This window comes from Chrysemys picta, chromosome 16 (genome assembly GCF_011386835.1).
Source record: "Chrysemys picta bellii isolate R12L10 chromosome 16, ASM1138683v2, whole genome shotgun sequence".
NCBI lineage: Eukaryota > Metazoa > Chordata > Testudines > Emydidae > Chrysemys > Chrysemys picta.
Window position 1 is genome coordinate 12,544,049 of NC_088806.1, and position 18,827 is coordinate 12,562,875.

Consider the following 18,827-nt stretch of genomic DNA (forward strand, 5'->3'; position numbering starts at 1 on the left):
GACCTCAGGCAGACCCCCACTTGGGAACAATTCACCTGCAATGCATCCATGGGGATGTCCGGCCTTACCCTAGTGCCTGGGTCCGGTTAACAGTGGCTGGCGTCACCCGACGAATCATTGTTGGCTTAGCCCCTCGACTTGCGTATCCGGTGATCCTGGGACGGGACTGGCCTGCATTTGAGGAGATCCTCCGGTCGACCCCGGCCTTGGAAGGAGAGTCCCAGGAGGCCCTACCGGAAGAGGAGCACGGGACCCCAGAACCTGAAGCAGGAACCGGAGAAGCCGGCAATCCCCTGCTGGGGCCCGTGGTCGAGCCCCTCCTCCATACCGATTTCTGCCGTGACCAGAGAGCTGACCCTACCTTTAGCTGGGCCTATGAACAACTAGTGGCAGTCGATGGGACCATCATCGACCCCCAACGCACAACCCAGTGGCCCCACTTCGAACTACGCCGGGACCGTCTTTACCGGATTGACCATGACTCCCGTACGAAGGAGCCCCAAACGCAGCTGCTGGTACCGCGGTGTCACCGGCGCGCCGTGATGAAGCTTGCGCATGACATCCCAGCTGCTGGGCATCTGGGCCAGGAGAAGACCCTCACCCGGATTTTAACGCGGTTCTTCTGGCCCGGTGTTCACCAGGAGGTGAAGAACTATTGTAGCTCCTGCCCGGAGTGCCAGTTAGCCGCTCTGCAACGAGTACCCAGGGCACCCCTTGTCCCCATGCCTATAATAGAAACACCATTTGAACGAGTGGCCATGGATCTGGTGGGCCCACTCCCCAAAAGTGCTTCAGGGTTCCAGTATGTCCTGGCTATCGTGGACTATGCCACCTGTTTCCCAGAGGCCATTCCGTCGCGGAGCACCACCGCCCAGACCATCGCCGGGGAACTGGTGAAGGTCTTTGCTCGGGTGGGCCTGCCCCGAGAAATCCTAACAGATCAAGGCACTAACTTCACCTCCCGGTTGTTACAGCAGGTCTGCGAGCTCCTGGGGGGTCAAACAATTACGCACCTCTGTCTACCACCCGCAGACGGATGGGCTGGTGGAACGATTCAACCGGACCCTCAAGGAGATGCTGCGGAAGTTCCCCCCGGAGGAGCTATGCCAGTGAGACCAGTTGCTCCCTCCCCTGCTGTTAGCCATCCGCGAGGTACCCCAGTCCTCAACCAAGTTCTCCCCGTTTGAACTGTTGTACGGGCGCCATCCATGGGCCCTGTTGGACTTAATGCGGGAAACTTGGGAGCAGTCCCCCTCTCCAACCCAGGGCCTCCTGAAGTATGTCCTCCAGCTGCAGGAGTACTTTGCTCAGGCTGGGGCCCTGGCTCATGAAAACTTAAAAGCTGCACAGGACAGGCAGGAACAAACTTATAACCAGGAGGCGCAGGTGTGTGACTTTGAACCCGGGGATCGGGTCCTGCTCCTCCTGCCCTCAAGTGAGTCGAAGCTACTGGCCCGTTGGCAGGAACCCTACGAGGTAGCTCGGAAGGTTGGGCCCGTCACCGACCAGTCTGAGTTCAGTCCCCGCGCACACCAGACCGAGGACCCCACTTCTCCCCTGCTCGGCGACACTCTCACGGAGGAGCAGCGCAAGCAGGCCAAATGTCTCCTGCAGGCTTTCCAGGGGACCTTCACGGCCCTACCCGGGTATACGACCCTGGTCTATCGGTCTGTCCAGACCGAGCCAGGGAAGGTAATCCGAGAAACGACCAGGCCACTGCCGTACCGGATGCGCCAGGAGGTGGAGGAAGAAGTACAGGCCATGCTGGCCTTGGGGGTCATCGAGCCATCGCAGAGTGAGTGGCGTGGCCCGGCGGTCTTGGTACCCAAGTCCGACGGCACCCGACGCTTTTGTATAGACTTCCGATGGCTGAATGCCATCTCACGGTTTGACGCCTACCCGATGCCCTGTGTGGACGAGTTGCTGGGCCGCCTACGGGAGGCCCGGTTTATCACCACCCTTGACCTCAGTAAGGGGTACTGGCAGATCCCGCTCGATGACCCCTCTAAGGAAAAGACAGCGTTCGCCACTCCTACAGGACTTTACCAGTTCACACGGATGCCGTTCGGCCTCCATGGGGCCCCGGCGACGTTCCAGCGACTGATGGATCGCCTTCAACGGCCCCATCGAGACTAGGCAGCAGCTTACCTGGATGATGTCGTGATCTATAGCCGCCACTGGGAAGACCACCTGGAATGGGTAGCGGCGGTCCTAAGATCCCTGCGACGGGTGGGACAGACGGCCAACCCGAAAAAGTGCCGCATCGGATGGCAAGAGACCACATACCTGGGGTACACTATAGGAGGAGGACGAGTGAAGCCCCTCGTTGGGAAAGTACAAGCCCTGGCAGCCTGCCCGACACCCACCACGAAACGCCAAGTCCGACAGTTCCTGGGGCTCGTCGGGTACTATTGGCAGTTCATCCCCCAGTTTGCTTCCATCGCAGCACCCTTAACCGGACTGTTGACGAAGGACAGCCCCCGGCAGGTGTGGTGGTCCCCAGATTGCGAAGACGCCTTCCGGACACTCCAGACGTGTCTCTGCCAGGAACCAGTCTTATACAGCCCGGACTTCCACCGGGGGTTCATCCTCCAGACGGATGCTTCAGTGGTAGGGCTGGGGGCCGTCCTGTCCCAAGAAGTTGATGGAGAAGACCACCCGGTCCTATACCTTAGCTCAAAATTATTCCCCCGTGAAAAGAACTACGCCATGGTCGAGAAAGAGGCACTTGCCGTAAAATGGGCCTGTGACGCCCTATGGTACTACCTCCTTGGGGCGCCGTTCACGCTAGTGACGGACCATGCCCCCCTCCGATGGTTGATGAAAATGAAAAATAACAACGACCGATTACTGCGGTGGTATCTGGCCTTGCAACCCTACACTTTCACCATCCAGCATAGGGCTGGTAAGGAACATGCAAACGCAGACTTCCTGTCCCGCCTCGGAGGGATGGAAGAGCCTGACCCCGACGAGCGGGAGCCAGACTTGAGGGGGAGGGTGTGTAGTGAGTCGGTGTGGCTCCCCGCCGCCCCGGAGGGGGAACAGCCCATCCAGAGGCCGGAGTGGGCGGAGCTAGGGAGCTCAGAGCCCACCCCCCAGAGGGTCAGGCGGCGACCCGGAAGTATAAAGGCTCGCCCTCAGAGCTCAGTAAGGCCCCAGCCGCCGGAGAGACCAGACGTCTCCAGCCTAGCTCGTGGCTGGGAAAACTCCGCTACCCAGGGCGGCTGCCAGGAGCCGTCGGGCCTGCCCTGCGCCCACTATCCAGAGGAGCCGCCCGGCCGGCCCTGTGCCCGCTATCCGGAGGAGCTGCTGGGCCTGCCCTGCGCCCGCTATCCGGAGGAGCTGCCAGACCTGCCGATCAATCCCTGCCCCGAAGAACCCATGGTCCTGGATTCCCCAGAGGCCGATACCAGGACCCAGGTAGGCCCCAAGGGAGAGTGTGGAAGTAGCCCGGGGGCAGCCGACCCTAGTCTGGCTGCAGCACTGCCAGAGCCTATGTCAGTGTGTTGCGGCCAGGATCCCCACTGACAACAGCAGGTCTTCTGCCGCTGCTAGGGCCCCGGGCTGGGACGCAGTGGAGTGGGAGGGCCTGCGTCCCCCCTGCCACCCAACCCGTGGGTGGCAGTCTCCCCCTCTCCCAGGCCTTTTGAGGCTTGGGGCCTACTATTGTTGCTCAGCCCTGACTGAGGGCCTGAGCTCCTGACTCAGCGTTTGTTGCCCTGCCCTGACCCAGGGCCCGGGCTTAATACTTTGTACTCGGTTGTTGCTCAGCCCTGACTGAGGGCCTGAGCTCCTGACTTAGCATTATTGCCCGCCCTGAGCAGGGCCGGGCGTACCGTGTTCTTCCGGTTACAGCAAGAGCTGCTGAGGGAGACCCCATGGCCGGATGAATTTCCCTAACTCACCGGTGTATAGTGAGCCGGTGTGGTTCCCCGCTGCCCCGGAGAGGGTCGAGCCCCGGCAAACTCTTGTACACCCCAGTATGTCATTAACACACACTGTTTTACGCAGTGGTGTTGTAGCTGTTAACACCCCTACATTTACTCTGCCAGGCCCACAATGTCTGAGAAGTGGAAGCTTTTCACCTCCATTTACAGCCCTTCAAACCAGACCCCACCCCAGCCTCAGCTTGGCCTGGCCTGGCACAACTCCTGGGCTAAATTCCCTCTAAGATGCCGCGGCTGGGGAGAGGTGCTTCACCCCCAGCCCCAGAGCTGCCATGTGTGGGGAGAGGTGCTCTCCCCCAGTCCCGGCTACTGCAGTGAGAGAGGTCTGGGGGGGGGGAGTCCTCTCTCCCTGCCGCAGCCCCAGGGCAGCCTGCACCCCCAAACCCCTCATCCCTGGCCCCACCCCAGAGCCCGCACCCTCAGCCAGGGCCCTCACACTATAGGCCAAAAGCTTAATGGGGAGAAATTGTCTCGAGTAAACTGTGCTCCATTTTTCTTATTTTGTTAGCTTTGAATTAGTAAGAAGAAATTGCTTTGGTTTTATTCTTTGCTTTACGTGTTACTGATTGTTTTTAGAAGTATAGACGTGTTATGGCTGCAATTCTTGCTTTTGAAATGATTTACTGTTGTGTGTGTGAGTGAAGAATGTCTGGCATGCTAACAGAGAAGAGACAGCAGGAGCCTGTACTCATGGGCCGGATGGTCGAGAGGGGAGTGGAGAAGTCGAGAGGCACTAACCTTATTATCAGAATCACCCACATGGCACCCACCCTAAAGCAAAGGCAGATGCCCCAAGGACAAGATAAAGAGCGGAGCCAGAGGGATGAGATAAGAAACAACTCCGGATACTCCCAGTAACAACCCAAAATAATGCTGATTGGGAGCAACCTTGACTATCTCATGACTAACAGCTCCGGTGTGACACACCAAGGTCCATAAACTTGTATGGGAACTTACTACTATAAAAGGAGGGTGTATTGCCCATGGGACTTTGGGTTTGTTCTGCATCAACATCGGAGCTTCGGACGCGTCTGACAGAGACCCAGCTCCAGCTCCTCCCCTCCCTCGTGTGCAATTTCAACGGGCCACTGGAACGGACCGAGCAACACTAAGGACTGGTAACTATAAGAACCAGCTGCAGAACCTTTTGGTGTGTGTATATGAATGGAAACATATGCTGATTTTAATGCTTAAATTGTCCTCTCAATATACACGGTGTATTGCCTTATCCCCTTGAAAAAGAGTCCATGTGCTCCTTATAAGCATAACGCCACCCTCATACCTCAACCCTCTACCCTAGCCCTGAACCACATCCCACATTCTGAACCCCTTGGCCCCACCCCTGCCACACACCACCTCCATATTGGGGCACATAACAAAATTCATTCCGCAAATGGATGTAAAAAATGAGAGGGAACACCAGACAGGGGCCCAGACTGGGCCTCGCCAGGACAGACACTGCAGAGCACGAACCCAAACACCTCCATCTCAGTGACTTCTCCCTGCTTAGCAACACACCTCTCATACACACTCCCGAAAGCCTGGGTAGGGGGGATTTATTTTCTCTTGTGAAGTTCTGAACCCCCGCCTCCCCCCGATGAAGCTGGAGTGAGAGGTGGCACCTGTGAAAACCAAAGGGTCAATTTGGAGGGAGATGATGAAGTTATGAGGTGGACTGGCTTCACCCAGAATCTCTATGGTTCCAGCCCATGTTACTTATTAAAAGAAATATGACTCAATATCTCTTTTATACGCTTTATTCAAATGAACTAATCCAATCAAGAATACACAATGAAGGTTAATCTACTACAAACCCAACTCAACTAAATAAGGGTTAAACCAGGGGTCTCAAACACGTGGCCTGCGGCCCCCCACCCTCCCCCAGTGTTTAGCGGATCCGGCCGGACGTGCACCGGGGGCAGGGCAGGCTCCCTGCCTGCCTGTCTGCCCTGCCCCCACAATGCTCCAGGAAGAGGCTGGAACGTGGGGAAGGGGGGGAAGAGGGGCTGTGTGTTGCTTCAGGCACCGCCCCCAGCAGCTCCCATTGGCCGGGAATGGGGAACTGCAGCCAATGGGAGTTGCTGGGGGCGGTGCCTGAAGCAACACACAGCCCCTCTGCCCCCCCCCCATGTTCCAGCCTCTTCCCGGAGCGGCACGGGGACAGGGCAGACAAGCAGGGAGACGCCAGGGCGGTTAGAAGAGTACAGGAGGGCGCGGTGCACATCAGAGAAGCTTTGAAAACCAGTTTCATGACTGGCCAGATTACGGTGTGAAAGTTCTGTTTGTTTCCTTGATGAAAACCCACCCCCTTGGTTCACTCTACTTCCCTGTAAGCCAACCGCCCTCCCCTCCCCCCTTCGATCACCGCTTGCAGAGGCAATAAAGTCATTGTTGTTTCAAATTCATGCATTGTTTATTAATTCATCACACAAATAGGGGGTATAACTGCCAAGGTAGCCCGGGTGGGGTTGGGGAGGAGAGAAGGACAAGGCCACACTGCACTTTAAAACTTATTGAATGCCAGCTTTCTGTTGCTTGTGCAGTCCTCTGGGGTGGAGTGCTTGGGTGCCCAGAGGCGCCCCCACCACGTTCTCGGGCGTCTGGGTGAGGAGGCTATGGAACTTGGGGAGGAGGGCGGTTGGTTACACAGGGGCTGCAGCGGCGGTCTGTGCTCCTGCCTTTCCTGCAGCTCAACCATATACGGGAGCATATCAGTTTGATCCTCCAGTAGCCTCAGCATTGCCTTCTGTCAGCAAGCTGACACCCCCTATCACCTTCAACCCGCCACCTATCCTCGCGTTCATATTGTGCTTTCCTAGACTCTGACATTGCTTGCCTCCACGCATTCTGCTGGGATCTTTCAGTGTGGGAGGACTGCATGAGCTCAGAGAACATTTCATCGCGAGTGCGTTTTTTTCACCTTGTAATCTTCGCTAGCCTCTGGGACGGAGATGATAGGGGCAGCGTTGAAACATTTGCAGCTGCGGGAGGGGAAAAAAGAGAGAGTAGTAGTTTAAAAACACATTTTAGAGAACAATAGGTTGGCAATTTAAAAGGAGGGGCTGCGGTTTTAGGGTTAACGTGCAGCACAAACCCAACTAACCCCCCACCACCACCACCACCACACACACACACCCAATTCTCTGGGATGATCACTTCAACCCTCCCCCCACCACGTCGCTAACGGCCACCTCTAAATGTCCCCTTAATAAAATTACCCTATTTCAACCAGGTGACCATGAGGAGTGACCATCCAGGATAGCTTCATGGAGATCTCCCTGGAGGATTTCCGCTCCATCCCCAGACACGTTAACAGACTTTTTCAGTAGTTGTATTGGCCGCAAATGCATCCTAAATTGCCAACAATCTTCAGGGCAAATTAATCAATAAACATGCTTGCTTTTAAACCATGTATTATATTTACAAAGGTACACTCACCAGAGGTCCCTTCTCTGCCTGGCAGGTCCGGGAGTCTGCCTTGGGTGGGTTCGGGGGGTACTGTCTCCAGGTCCAGGGTGAGAAACAGTTCCTGGCTCTCGGGGAAAATGGTTTCTCTGCTTGCTTGCTTCAACCTCCTCCTCTTCCTCGACTCCAAAATGTGCATCCCTGTTGCGTGATAATCCATTGACAGAGTCAAAGCACAGGAGTGGGGTAGTGGTGGCTTCACCCCCTAGAATGCCATGCAGCTCATCATAAAAGCGGCATGTCTGGGGCTCTGTCCCCAAGCAGCCGTTTGCCTCTCTGGTTTTTTGGTAGGCTTGCCTGAACTCCTTAAGTTTCGTGCGGCTCCGCTGAGGGGCCCCGTTATTGCCTCTGTCCTTCATGCCCTTGGAGACTTTTTTCAAATGTTTGGGCATTTCGTCTTTTGGAACGGAGTTCTGATAGCACAGATTCATCTCCCCATACAGCAATCAGATCCCGTACCTCCTGTTCTGTCCATGCTGGAACTCTTTTGCAATTCTGGGACTCCATCATGGTCACCTCTGCTGATGAGAGCTGCACTCACCTGCAGCTTGCCACGCTGGCCAAACAGGAAAAGAGATTCAAAAGTTTGCAGGCCTTTTCCTGTCTACCTGGCTAGTGCATCTGAGTTGAGAGCGCTGTCCAGAATGGTCACAATGGAGCACTCTGGGATAGCTCCCGGAGGCCAATACCGTCGAATTGCGACCACACTACCCCAAATTCAACCCGGCAAGGTTGATTTCAGCACTAATCCCTTCGTCAGAGTACAGAAATCGATTTTACGAGCCCTTTCAGTCAAAAAAATGGCTTTGTCGTGTGGACGGGTGCAGGGTTAAAATCGATCTAACGCTGCTAAACTCGTAGTGTACACCACAGCTATATAATCAGTGTTATTCAATTCCGTTCCATAGTTAGATGTACAATTTTAAAATGCTACTCTCTCTCTGGTAGCACATCCAATAGCTTTGAGTATTCATTCCTGATGACTGAACTGCTCTTGAACTTTCTCCATGCCATAATGGAGGAGTGGAAAAGAGACACGCACAAAAAGAAATTGTTTTAAGTAAATGGTCATTTGTCTCAAAATCCACCAAAAACCTGAACTTCACCCTATCACAAAAAACTAATATCCAGTTATGTTATCAAAAGCCCTCAGGAAAGAAAAACCCACAACACACAAGCGAATAATACAGTTTCAGTATCATATAAAATGAAATTCCAGAGCATCTTACATCTCATGATGCCAAATTAGAACTGATTTTCCTATTACGCTGTCCTCTGGTCCATTCAAACCTTCTTCACTCAGCACCACCTCATTACAATTCAGTCATGTTAGTTACAAAGGTTTTAGCATCATCATAATAGGGCAAATCAGCCAATCTTTCCATCTGGAAAGGCTGAAATGATACTTTTTTTCTACCTTTCCTCCTGCCTTTTAATTACATCTCACTATATTCTAAATCAGAAAACTGGTAGAAAAACTACCTCCTCTTCAGAACAACAACAAGTAATGTCAGAAAACCTGGGAATGAGACTCTCGCCCAACCAGGAAATTTGCAATGTGATGCTCAGAGTTTATCAGGACTAGGAAGGGTGATGGAGATCAGGTCAGCACAAGGGGAAAGCTAACCACACCACTGCACCTGGGTTATGTCTGCCCTGAAAAGATAGTTGTGTTTTTACAACAAGATAGCTAATTTGAGCAATTTAGGCTGTATCTACATTCGAGACCTTACAGTGGCACAACTGTATTTATGCAACCGCGCTGGTGTAAGTTCTCTTGTGAAGTCGCTCTATGGTGGCGGGCGAGAGCTCTCCCGTCGACATAATTAAACTACTCCCATTGAGCGGTGGTAGCTATGTGGGCGGGAGAAGCTCTCCCACCGACACAGCGCTGTACACACTGCCAATTATGCCGACAAAACTTATGTTACTCAGGAGTGGGGTTTTTCTTCACACCCCTGAGCGACATATGTTTTGCCGACATAAGCGGTAGTGTAGACATGGTCTACTCAATGTAGAGTTCTGGTGGAGACAAGGCACAGATAGTTTTTATCTCACTGTAGCTAGATGAGGTCAACCCTCTCTCTCCCAACTCGGATTGATGGACATTTCTGTCAAGAGGGATACACATTCCCATAACTCAAAAGACAAAGGAGTTGATAGAAAGGATCACAGGATTCACCCCAAAGTAAGGTGAGCTGCAAAAGATAGAAGGTGGCAACTCACCAGAAGGGAGCTGAGAGACTACAGTAAAGGAAATGGTGCAACTGACCTTAAAGACCAATATGTGGGAATTAGCCAACGTATTACCAAAACAAAACCCAAAGCAAAAAATCTTTGGGCAGCCCTCCTGAATACAAGTATAGTGTTATTCTCCTGTGTGGATTCTCTGATGTGTGATGATCCGTGAACTGACTGAAGCCTTTCCCACATACAGGGCACGACTAGGACTTCTCTCCTGTGTGGATTTTTTGATGTGAGACAAGCCGTGAGCTAGAAGTGAAGCCTTTACCGCACTGAGGGCATCTGAAGGGTCTCTCTCCAGTGTGGACTCTCTGGTGTTTATTAAGCTCTGAGCTCCGAATGAAGCTTTTCCCGCACTCAGAGCATGTGTAGGGTCTCTCTCCTGTGTGGTTTCTCTGATGTGTGATAAGGCTTTCTTTCCGAATGAAGCTTTTCCCACACTCAGAGCATGTGTAGGGTCTCTCTCCTGTGTGGATTCTCTGATGTGTGATAAGGCTTTCTTTCCGAATGAAGCTTTTCCCGCATTCAGAGCATGTGTAGGGCGTCTCTCCTGTGTGGTTTCTCTGATGTATGATGAGCTCTGAGTTCCGACGGAAGCTTTTCCCACACTCAGGGCAGCTATAGGGCGTCTCCCCTGTGTGGATTCTCTGATGAGCAATAAGGTTTGATCTCTGACGGAAACTTTTCCCGCACTCAGAACATGTGTAGGGTCTCTCTCCTGTGTGAATTCTCTTATGTGCGTTAAGGTGTGAGTGTGAACTTAAGCTTTTTCCACACTCAGGGCATGTGTAGGGGGACTCCCCCGTGTGTCTTCTCTTATGTTTGATCAGCTGTGATCTATCAGTGAAGCTTTTTTCACACTCAGGGCACGAGTAGGGTTTCTCTCCTGTGTGGATTCTCCGATGTGAGACAAGCTGATAGCTACAAACGAAGGCTTTCCCGCATTCAGGGCATCTGTAAGGTCTCTCCTCAGTGTGAGTTCTTTGATGTATGATCAGCAGTGAGCTCCGAATGAAGCTTTTCCCACACTCAAGGCACGTGTAGGGTCTCTCACCTGTGTGGATTCTCTGATGCATGATCAGCAATGAGTTCCGATTGAAGCTTTTCCCACACTCAAGGCACGTGTAGGGTTTCTCACCTGTGTGGATTCTCTGATGTGTGACAAGCTGTGAGCTCTGACGGAAGCTTTTCCCACACTCAGGACATGTGTACGGTTTCTCTCCCGTATGGGTTCTCTTATGTGTGATAAGCTGTGAACTATGACTGAAGCTTTTCCCACACTCAGGGCATGAATAGGATCTCTCTCCTGTGTGGATTTTCCGATGTGAGACCACCTGTGAGTTAGAAATGAAGCTTTTTCCACACTCAGGGCATGAATAGGGTCTCTCCCCTGTGTGGATTCTGTAATGTGTGGTAAGGTTTGAGCTGCGACTGAAGCTTTTCCCACACTCAGGGCATGTGTACGGTCTCTCTCCTGTGTGGATTTGCCGATGTGTGACAAGCTGAGACCTAGTATTGAAGCCTTTCCCGCACTCAGTACATCTGAAGGGTCTCTCTCCAGTGTGGATTCTCTGATGTATGATAAAGGCTGAGTTATGTTTGAAGGTTTTCCCACACTCCAGGCAGATGTACGGTGTTTCTCCTGTGTTGATTCTCTCATGTCTAATAAGGTCTGAGCCTCTACTGAACTTTTTCCCTGGTCTGTGCTGACTCTCATGGTCGTTTGCCTGTGCACAACTCCAGGAAACATTCCCTTTGGATCTTTCTGAGAATGTCCCATGTGCTTCTACTTGCTCAGCATCGTCTCGTTGAGGATTCTCCTCCTCATTCACCATCCCATCATCTGCTAGGATAGAGAGAGAAACCAGACACAGGTCACTCCCTTTGCCAGAGGAAAAGGGAACCTCAGAGAGAGGAATGGAAGAAAGGGGGGAACAAACAAAAGTGAGTGACGGAGAGATCAAACAAAGAAAGCTGAATTTCCCCCAAACCTTTCCCCAAATGAGAGAGACGAGGGGATCAATTCTGGGTCTAAATTTCAACTAAGTACTCGGGGAAAAAGCAGACTGGGGAGTGAGCTAATATCAGGCGAGAGTCAGGAAAGGTAGGAAGCCATAAGTGAAGTCTGCCATGAGGATGCCACACCTCCTGAGAACAACCCTGAACTCAGAAAGCTCACAGGGGCTTTGTAGGAATCCCAAATATTTCCTTAATTCAGGGACAGATTTTGAGTTGGTTTAACTGATTCCTCACCTGTGCAGGCATCTCTCAGGGTCTCTCTTTCCTCAGAGTCCTGGAGGTCTGGGACCCATGGTTCCTCCCCTCGTTCCAGCCAGGAGATCACATGAGGTTTGGAAACTAGAAACCCTGCACAAGTGACAGAAAACAAGTGAGATCAGTGGAATTTGATGGATACTTGTGTCACATTCTGGGGGTGCAATCCAGACCCCCGAAATGTTGTGTCACCACCTGCCCTGTAATCCTGGGTTCCTCACAATGCTTTGCTGTTGTAGCTCCCAGCCTGGGCCGCTGACAAACAACCTACCATAAGAGCAAAAGAGCAGCCGTACTGGGTCAGACCAGAGGTCCATCTAGCCGAGTATCCTGTCTACCAATAGTGGCCAATGCCAGGTGCCCCAGAGGGAATGAACCTAACAGGTAATGATCAAGTGATCTCTCTCCTGCCGTCCATCACCACCCTCTGACAGACACAGGCTAGGGACACCATTCTTTACCCATCCTGGCTAAGTCATTAACGGACTTAACCTCCATGAATTTATCCAGTTCTCTTTTAAACCCTGATATAGTCCTAGCCTTCACAACCTCCTCAGGCAAGGAGTTCCACAGGTTGACTGTGCGCTGTGTGAAGAAGAACTTCCTTTTATTTGTTTTAAACTTGCTGCCCATTAATTTCATTTGGTGGAGCCTAGTTCTTATATTATGAGAATAAGTAAATAACTTTTCCTTATTCACTGTCTCCACATCACTGATGATTTTATATACCTCTATCATGCTCCCTACACAGATCAGCACTTCCGGAGCAGGGGAATAACATACTAGAGGAGGCTTCTTTTCTTCTTCAAGTGATGGTCTCTATTGTATTCCACCGAGGGTGGGTAACGAGCAGTACCTAGATAGGCAGAGGGTGAGAGGAAGACGACGGAACTGTGGAGTGGAGGATCTTTGCACTGAATGAGCTGTCTGCCACAGAACCACACTCTGAAGCATAAGGAGAAGAAAAGATGTGTACCCAACTCCACGTGGCCGTCTCATATATGTCCGTAAGGGTCACGTCACGGAGCCCGGCAGTAGTCCATGTTGGCACTCTTGTGGAATGGGCCCATATCCCACATGGTTGGGGAGGAGCTCACTGGGAATCAATGGAGGGGTGTGTAAAATAATGTAAATTAAAGATGTTTGGATGTGCCCCTCTCCTATGACTATGGAGGAGCAGGATCAATGACCTATGGCAAGGGGTGGACAATTGGGTGTACTGCATATGAGGTGTTTTTCTGGAAATGTACATATTACTAGGGGACACAATTACACTAGCCCCTAACCAAATTACACACATCTACACTCTGCTATCTGGACTTTGGTGCACAAATGGATCTGTAAATCTTATTGCTGTGAATAATTGAACCAGGGCATACTGCCTATTCCATACCAAATGGTTAAGTTTGTTTGGACAATAACCCATTTTTCTGTGGACATTCAATAGACTTATGATGTGGACAAAAGCACGCAAAATCTGCAGGGGCAGCTTGTTGCAACTGCCAGCAAATGGACACATTAAGATCTTAACCCTGTCGAAGGTGGTGGCTCGGATGTTGGACCATAGTGCAGTGGTCAGGACTCTCAGTGTTGCTGTGCATTGTGGATTGTTAACTCTACTTGTGTTACACTGCATATGGAGATAACCTATAAGTAATGTAGTAAGCCCTCCCCGCCCCACAGCAAGACAACCCGGACCCAATCTTCTCGGGCCCACTATAATGGGAACACTAATTGGAATAGGTGTGGTATGCCCGTACGAGAGAAGGTGCAGGGCACTGTACTACACAAGGGGCAGTGGGCCAAGTAGAATATCACACCTTCCATCTTGATGCCTGGCCCTATCAGGAAATGTGTCACCATGTGTCCTATGCTTTTCCAGGGATACCTGGGCAGGAGGATCCCAAAAGAAAAAGAAAAAAAAGGGGTGGAGTGTTAGGATATAGATATTCAGGCCTGTCTTTGAGACTTTAGGTGTATTCTTATCACTTAGCTAGTTACAGAGGTATAAAAGAAGAATCAAAATCAGTCTGTCTGTCTGTGTAAGGGCCTTCTCTTACTGTGACAGTCTGAGGCCTGGTTCTTAGGCTAAGGCCTTCGGCTAAGCAGCAGAGGCCAGCCATAAACTGGGAAGTGTATGGTCACATCCTCACATTCCAAACTAGTCACATTGAAATAAGGTACCAGTGGGCTGTTAGGAATACAATCCTGTCCTGATATTCCTATCACCTCCAGAGAAAGGGAAGAGCCTAGAAGATGTAAAAGGAAACTTACTTTGATAGCATCCTGTCTGGCAAGAACTTACTTATTGATAGCTGGGATGTGAAATCCTTATTTCTGTATTGTTCTATCACTGTAGTCTCCACTTCCCTATTGTTTGTATAATCTCTGTCTCGTTCTGTGATTGTTTCTGTCTGCTGTATAATTAATTTTGTTGGGTGTAAACCAATTAAGGTGGTGGGATATAATTGGTTAAATAACCATGTTACAGTATGTTAGGATTGATTAGTTAAATTTCAGTAAAGTGATTGGTTAAGGTGTAGCTAAGCAGAACTATAAGTTTTACAATATAGTTTGCAGTCAATCAGGAAATAAGGGGGAATGGGGGTGGGGAAATTGGAATCATGTTTTGCTAAGGGGGGAATGGGAACAGGGAACGGGAACAGGGATGGCTCTGTGGTGTCAGAGCTTGGAAGGGGGACACTGAGGAAGGAAACTGGAATCGTGCCTGCTGGAAGTTCACCCCAATAAACATTGAATTGTTTGCACCTTTGGATTTTGGGTATTGTTGCTCTCTGTACTTTAAATAGGGAAAGAGTCCCAGTCTACTGCTGGTTAAGCAATTCTACCCTGACAGTGTATTCCACTAACAAAGCAGAAAGATAAGTGGACCTTGTTTTTAACTAATTTTGAAAAACACAAAAGCTAATGCAATAGGTGGTCTTAGGCATGTGAACCCCTGTACAGTGAAAATGAATGGTTAGTGTTTTTGCACAGCTATAATTGGTTCAAGCATAGATAAGAGAAATCCTCATTTTAACTACGTAATGGGGGGTCAGAAGACGGGATCGTTGGAACTTAACTCAGAGACACAGCTCAAGATCAAAGGTGCCAGGACTTTTACCCCTGCATGACCACATTGCGCAGAAGACGGAGCTCCAGACGAGAGCAGATCCTGACTGGCCACCGGGAGACGTCCAGCTGTCTTTGCTGGGAGGGGTGAGCATTAGATGCTTGGCGTGTGTATTCTGTTGATTAGTTGGTAATAAATACATGAACATGTTTAAGGATATGACTGTGTAAGGCTCTTTCATTGGGAAAGGGCCCTGCAGACCTGTAGCACCCTGAGTTCACTAGGAAGGGATATTGGCCCTGAGCCCAGGGAGGGGTGAAGTTGGGCCTCTTGTCCCTGTGTACCCACAAGGACGGGGAGGGGGTGGGAGCGTTAAACTGTGCGGGTTACATCCTGACTAAAGAAAGAAAATGCGTCACCAGGGACGAGAGGACAGCAGAAGCTCTGACTTGGACTGGGCGGCGGTGAGAGGGAACTGGAGACGCAGGCAAAACCACAAGGCAACGCAAGGGCGCACACGTGACCCCACAGACACTACTACTATAAAAAGCTCCGGCTCTGGGAGCAGGGCGCATGCGCATTAGCCTCAGTGGAATTCAATAGGGACCATCGCTCAAAGAAGAACCTGCTTTAACCAACACACACGGCATTGACGAAACTCTGTAGTGCAGACGTTGCCATAGTTAGGTCAGCCTAGCCCCCACTTAGACACAGCTGGGTCTGTGGAACAATTCTGGGCTGGCCACTTTCAGCTGTAGCGCTTGCAGTGCAGACATGCTTTTAGTTCCAAGAGAGCTCTCTGTGTGAATCCATGACAGCTCTGTAACAAAAACACCTCATGTGCCCTTGTCTTTACACTCTGATTATAGTCATATGACTATGCAGCAAACTATGTGGCTCTGGGAAGAAGGATAAAGGAGTTTGAGGCGTAAGTGGTGTTCTCGTCCATCCTCCCTGTGCAGGGAAAAAGCCTGGGTAGAGACCGTCAAATTGTGCAAGTCAACAAATGGCTAAGCAGGTGGTGTCGGAGAAAAGGCTTTCGATTCTTCGACCATGGGATGGTGTTCCAAGAAGGAGGCGTGCTAGGCTTAACAGTGAAATCCTTGCTGATCTTAAACACAAAAGAGAAGCTTACAAGAAATGGAAGCTTGGACAAATGACCAGGGAGGAGTATAAAAATATTGCTCAGGCATGCAGGAGTGAAATCAGGAAGGCCAAATCACATTTGGAGGTGCAGCTAGCAAGAGATGTTAAGAGTAACAAGAGGGTTTCTTCAGGTATGTTAACAACAAGAAGAAAGTCAAGGAAAGTGTGGGTCCCCCCTTACTGACTAAGGGAGGCAACCTAGTGACAGAGGATGTGGAAAAAACTAATGTACTCAATGCTTTTTTTGCCTGTCTTCACAAACAAGGTCAGCTCCCAGACTGCTGCACTGGACAGCACAGTATGGGGAGTAGGTGACCAGCCCTCTGTGGAGAAAGAAGTGGTCCGGGACTATTTAGAAAAACTGGACGAGCACAAGTCCATGGGGCCGGATGCGCTGCATCCGAGGGTGCTAAAGGAGTTGGCGGATGTGATTGCAGAGCCATTGGCCATTATCTTTGAAAACTCATGGCGATCGGGGGAGGTCCCGGATGACTGGAAAAAGGCTAATGTAGTGCCCATCTTTAAAAAAGGGAAGGAGGAGGATCCGGGGAACTACAGGCCAGTCAGCCTCACTCAGTCCCTGGAAAAATCATGGAGAAGGTCCTGAAGGAATCAATTCTGAAGCACTTAGAGGAGAGGAAAGGGATCAGGAACAGTCAGCATGGATTCACGAAGGGGAAGTCGTGCCTGACTAACCTAATTGCCTTCTATGAGGAGATAACTGGCTCTGTGGATGAGGGGAAAGTAGTGGATGTGTTATTCCTTGACTTTGGCAAAGCTTTTGATACGGTCTCCCACAGTATTCTTGCCGGCAAGTTAAAGCAGCATGGGCTGGATGAATGCACTATAAGGTGGATAGAAAGCTGGCTAGATCGTCGGGCTCAACGGGTAGTGATCAAGGGCTCCATGTTTAGTTGGCAGCCGGTATCAAGCGGAGTGCCCCAAGGGTCGGTCCTTGGGCCAGTTTTGTTTAATATCTTCATTAATGATCTGGAGGATGGCGTGGACTGCACTCTCAGCAAGTTTGCAGATGACACTAAACTGGGAGGAGTGGTAGATACACGGGAGGGTAGGGATCGGATACAGAGGGACCTAGACAAATTAGAGGATTGGGCCAAAAGAAATCTGATGAGGTTCAAGAAGGACAAGTGCAGAGTCCTGCACTTAGGACGGAAGAATCCCATTCACTGCTACAGACTAGGGACCGAATGGCTAGGAAGCAGTTCTGCAGAAAAGGACCTAGGGGTTACAGTGGACGAGAAGCTGGATGAGAGTCAACAGTGTGCCCTTGTTGCCAAGAAGGCTAACGGCATTTTGGCCTTTATAAGTAGGGGCATTGCCAGCAGATCGAGGGACGTGATTGTTCCCCTCTATTTGACATTGGTGAGGCCTCATCTGGAGACTGTGTCCAGTTTTGGGCCCCACACTACAAGAAGGATGTGGAAAAATTGGAAAGAGTCCAACGGAGGGCAACACAAATGATTAGGGGGCTGGAGCATATGACTTATGAGGAGAGGCTGAGGGAACTGGGATTGTTTAGTCTGCAGAAGAGAAGAATGAGGGGGGATTTGATAGCTGCTTTCAACTACCTGAAGGGGGGTTCCAAAGAGGATGGAGCTCGGCTGTTCTCAGTGGTAGCAGATGACAGAACAAGGAGTAATGGTCTCAAGTTGCAGTGGGGGAGGTTTAGGTTGGATATTAGGAAAAACTTTTTCACTAGGAGGGTGGTGAAGCACAGGAGGCTTGACAAAGCCCTGGCTGGGATGATTTAGTTGGGAATTGGTCCTGCTTTGAGCAGGGGGTTGGACTAGATGGCCTCCCGAGGTCCCTTCCAACCCTGTGATTCTATGATCCTATATCAAGCACAGAGGGAAACTGAGGTATGTACTGGAATCACAGAAATATTACCAAAATTCCCACATCCAATGGTCATAGGCCTCGGAGAGAAAGCAAATGGTAGGGGCTGGACTTTAATGCATCCAATAAGGATAAATGAAATATATTGTTTAAAAAAATAATTTGTTATGCCACTGGTCATTTAAAATTTGTGTACGTCTAAAAATGATACTGGGATGGGACATAAGTCAAAGGGGGAGGGGAACAGGACACAGAAACCAATCTACACATGTATGAGTAGTAAAGGTATAGAGCAGGTGTAGGCAACCTATGGCACACATGCCAAAGGCAGCACACGAACTGATTTTCAGTGGCACTCACACTGCCCTGGCTGCTGGCCTGGGGTTCCGGCCACCGGCCCCTCTCAGCCTGCTGCTGGCCCCAAGTCCCGGCCACTGGTCCGGGGGGCTTTGCTGCCCGTCTGGGGTCCCGGCTGCCAGCCTGGGGCTCTGCAGCTGCCCCCAGCTGTGGCCCACTGGCCCCAGCCTGGGGCAGTGAGGGGTGCAGACAGGGGCTAGAGGGGGCGCAGCAGCACCCCCACCTTAAAAATTGTTCCAGCGCCACTGTACAATATTTGTAAGTTCTGATTTGCTGCTTATATCACTATCACGCCACGTGGAACAGCGCACTGGTTTGATGTTGAGATTAGAATATACCTGCAAGAACTGGAATCAGAATTTTCTGACAGATTTCAAGATTTCCAGCAATTTGGCCCAATGCTTTCTTTTCTAATGAAACCTGAAAAGTTCAACGAAAGAACCTTGGATTTGTCTGTATTTCAG

The 18,827-nt window shown here is 50.8% G+C and overlaps 2 protein-coding genes across 19 annotated transcripts in view; one reads left to right on the forward strand and one right to left on the reverse strand.

The window, feature by feature from the left end:
* Window positions 1–18,827, forward strand: part of LOC103306853 (zinc finger protein 436-like) — a 495,746-nt gene that overhangs the window by 319,719 nt on the left and 157,200 nt on the right. The window lies entirely within an intron of this gene.
* Window positions 5,689–18,827, reverse strand: part of LOC122173321 (zinc finger protein 850-like) — a 61,842-nt gene continuing 48,703 nt past the window's right edge. The window contains exons 7-9 of one of the 2 annotated variants that reach the window (XM_065569393.1): window positions 11,910–12,023; window positions 7,386–11,538; window positions 5,689–6,928 (exon numbers count right to left, since the gene is read on the reverse strand). In XM_065569393.1, the coding sequence (XP_065425465.1) occupies window positions 9,857–11,538; window positions 11,910–12,023 (1,796 nt within the window). In that variant the 3' untranslated portion in view covers window positions 5,689–6,928; window positions 7,386–9,856. Of the gene's footprint in view, window positions 6,929–7,385; window positions 11,561–11,909; window positions 12,024–18,827 lie in introns of those variants that run through there. The other variant, XM_065569397.1, reaches the window with a different exon arrangement.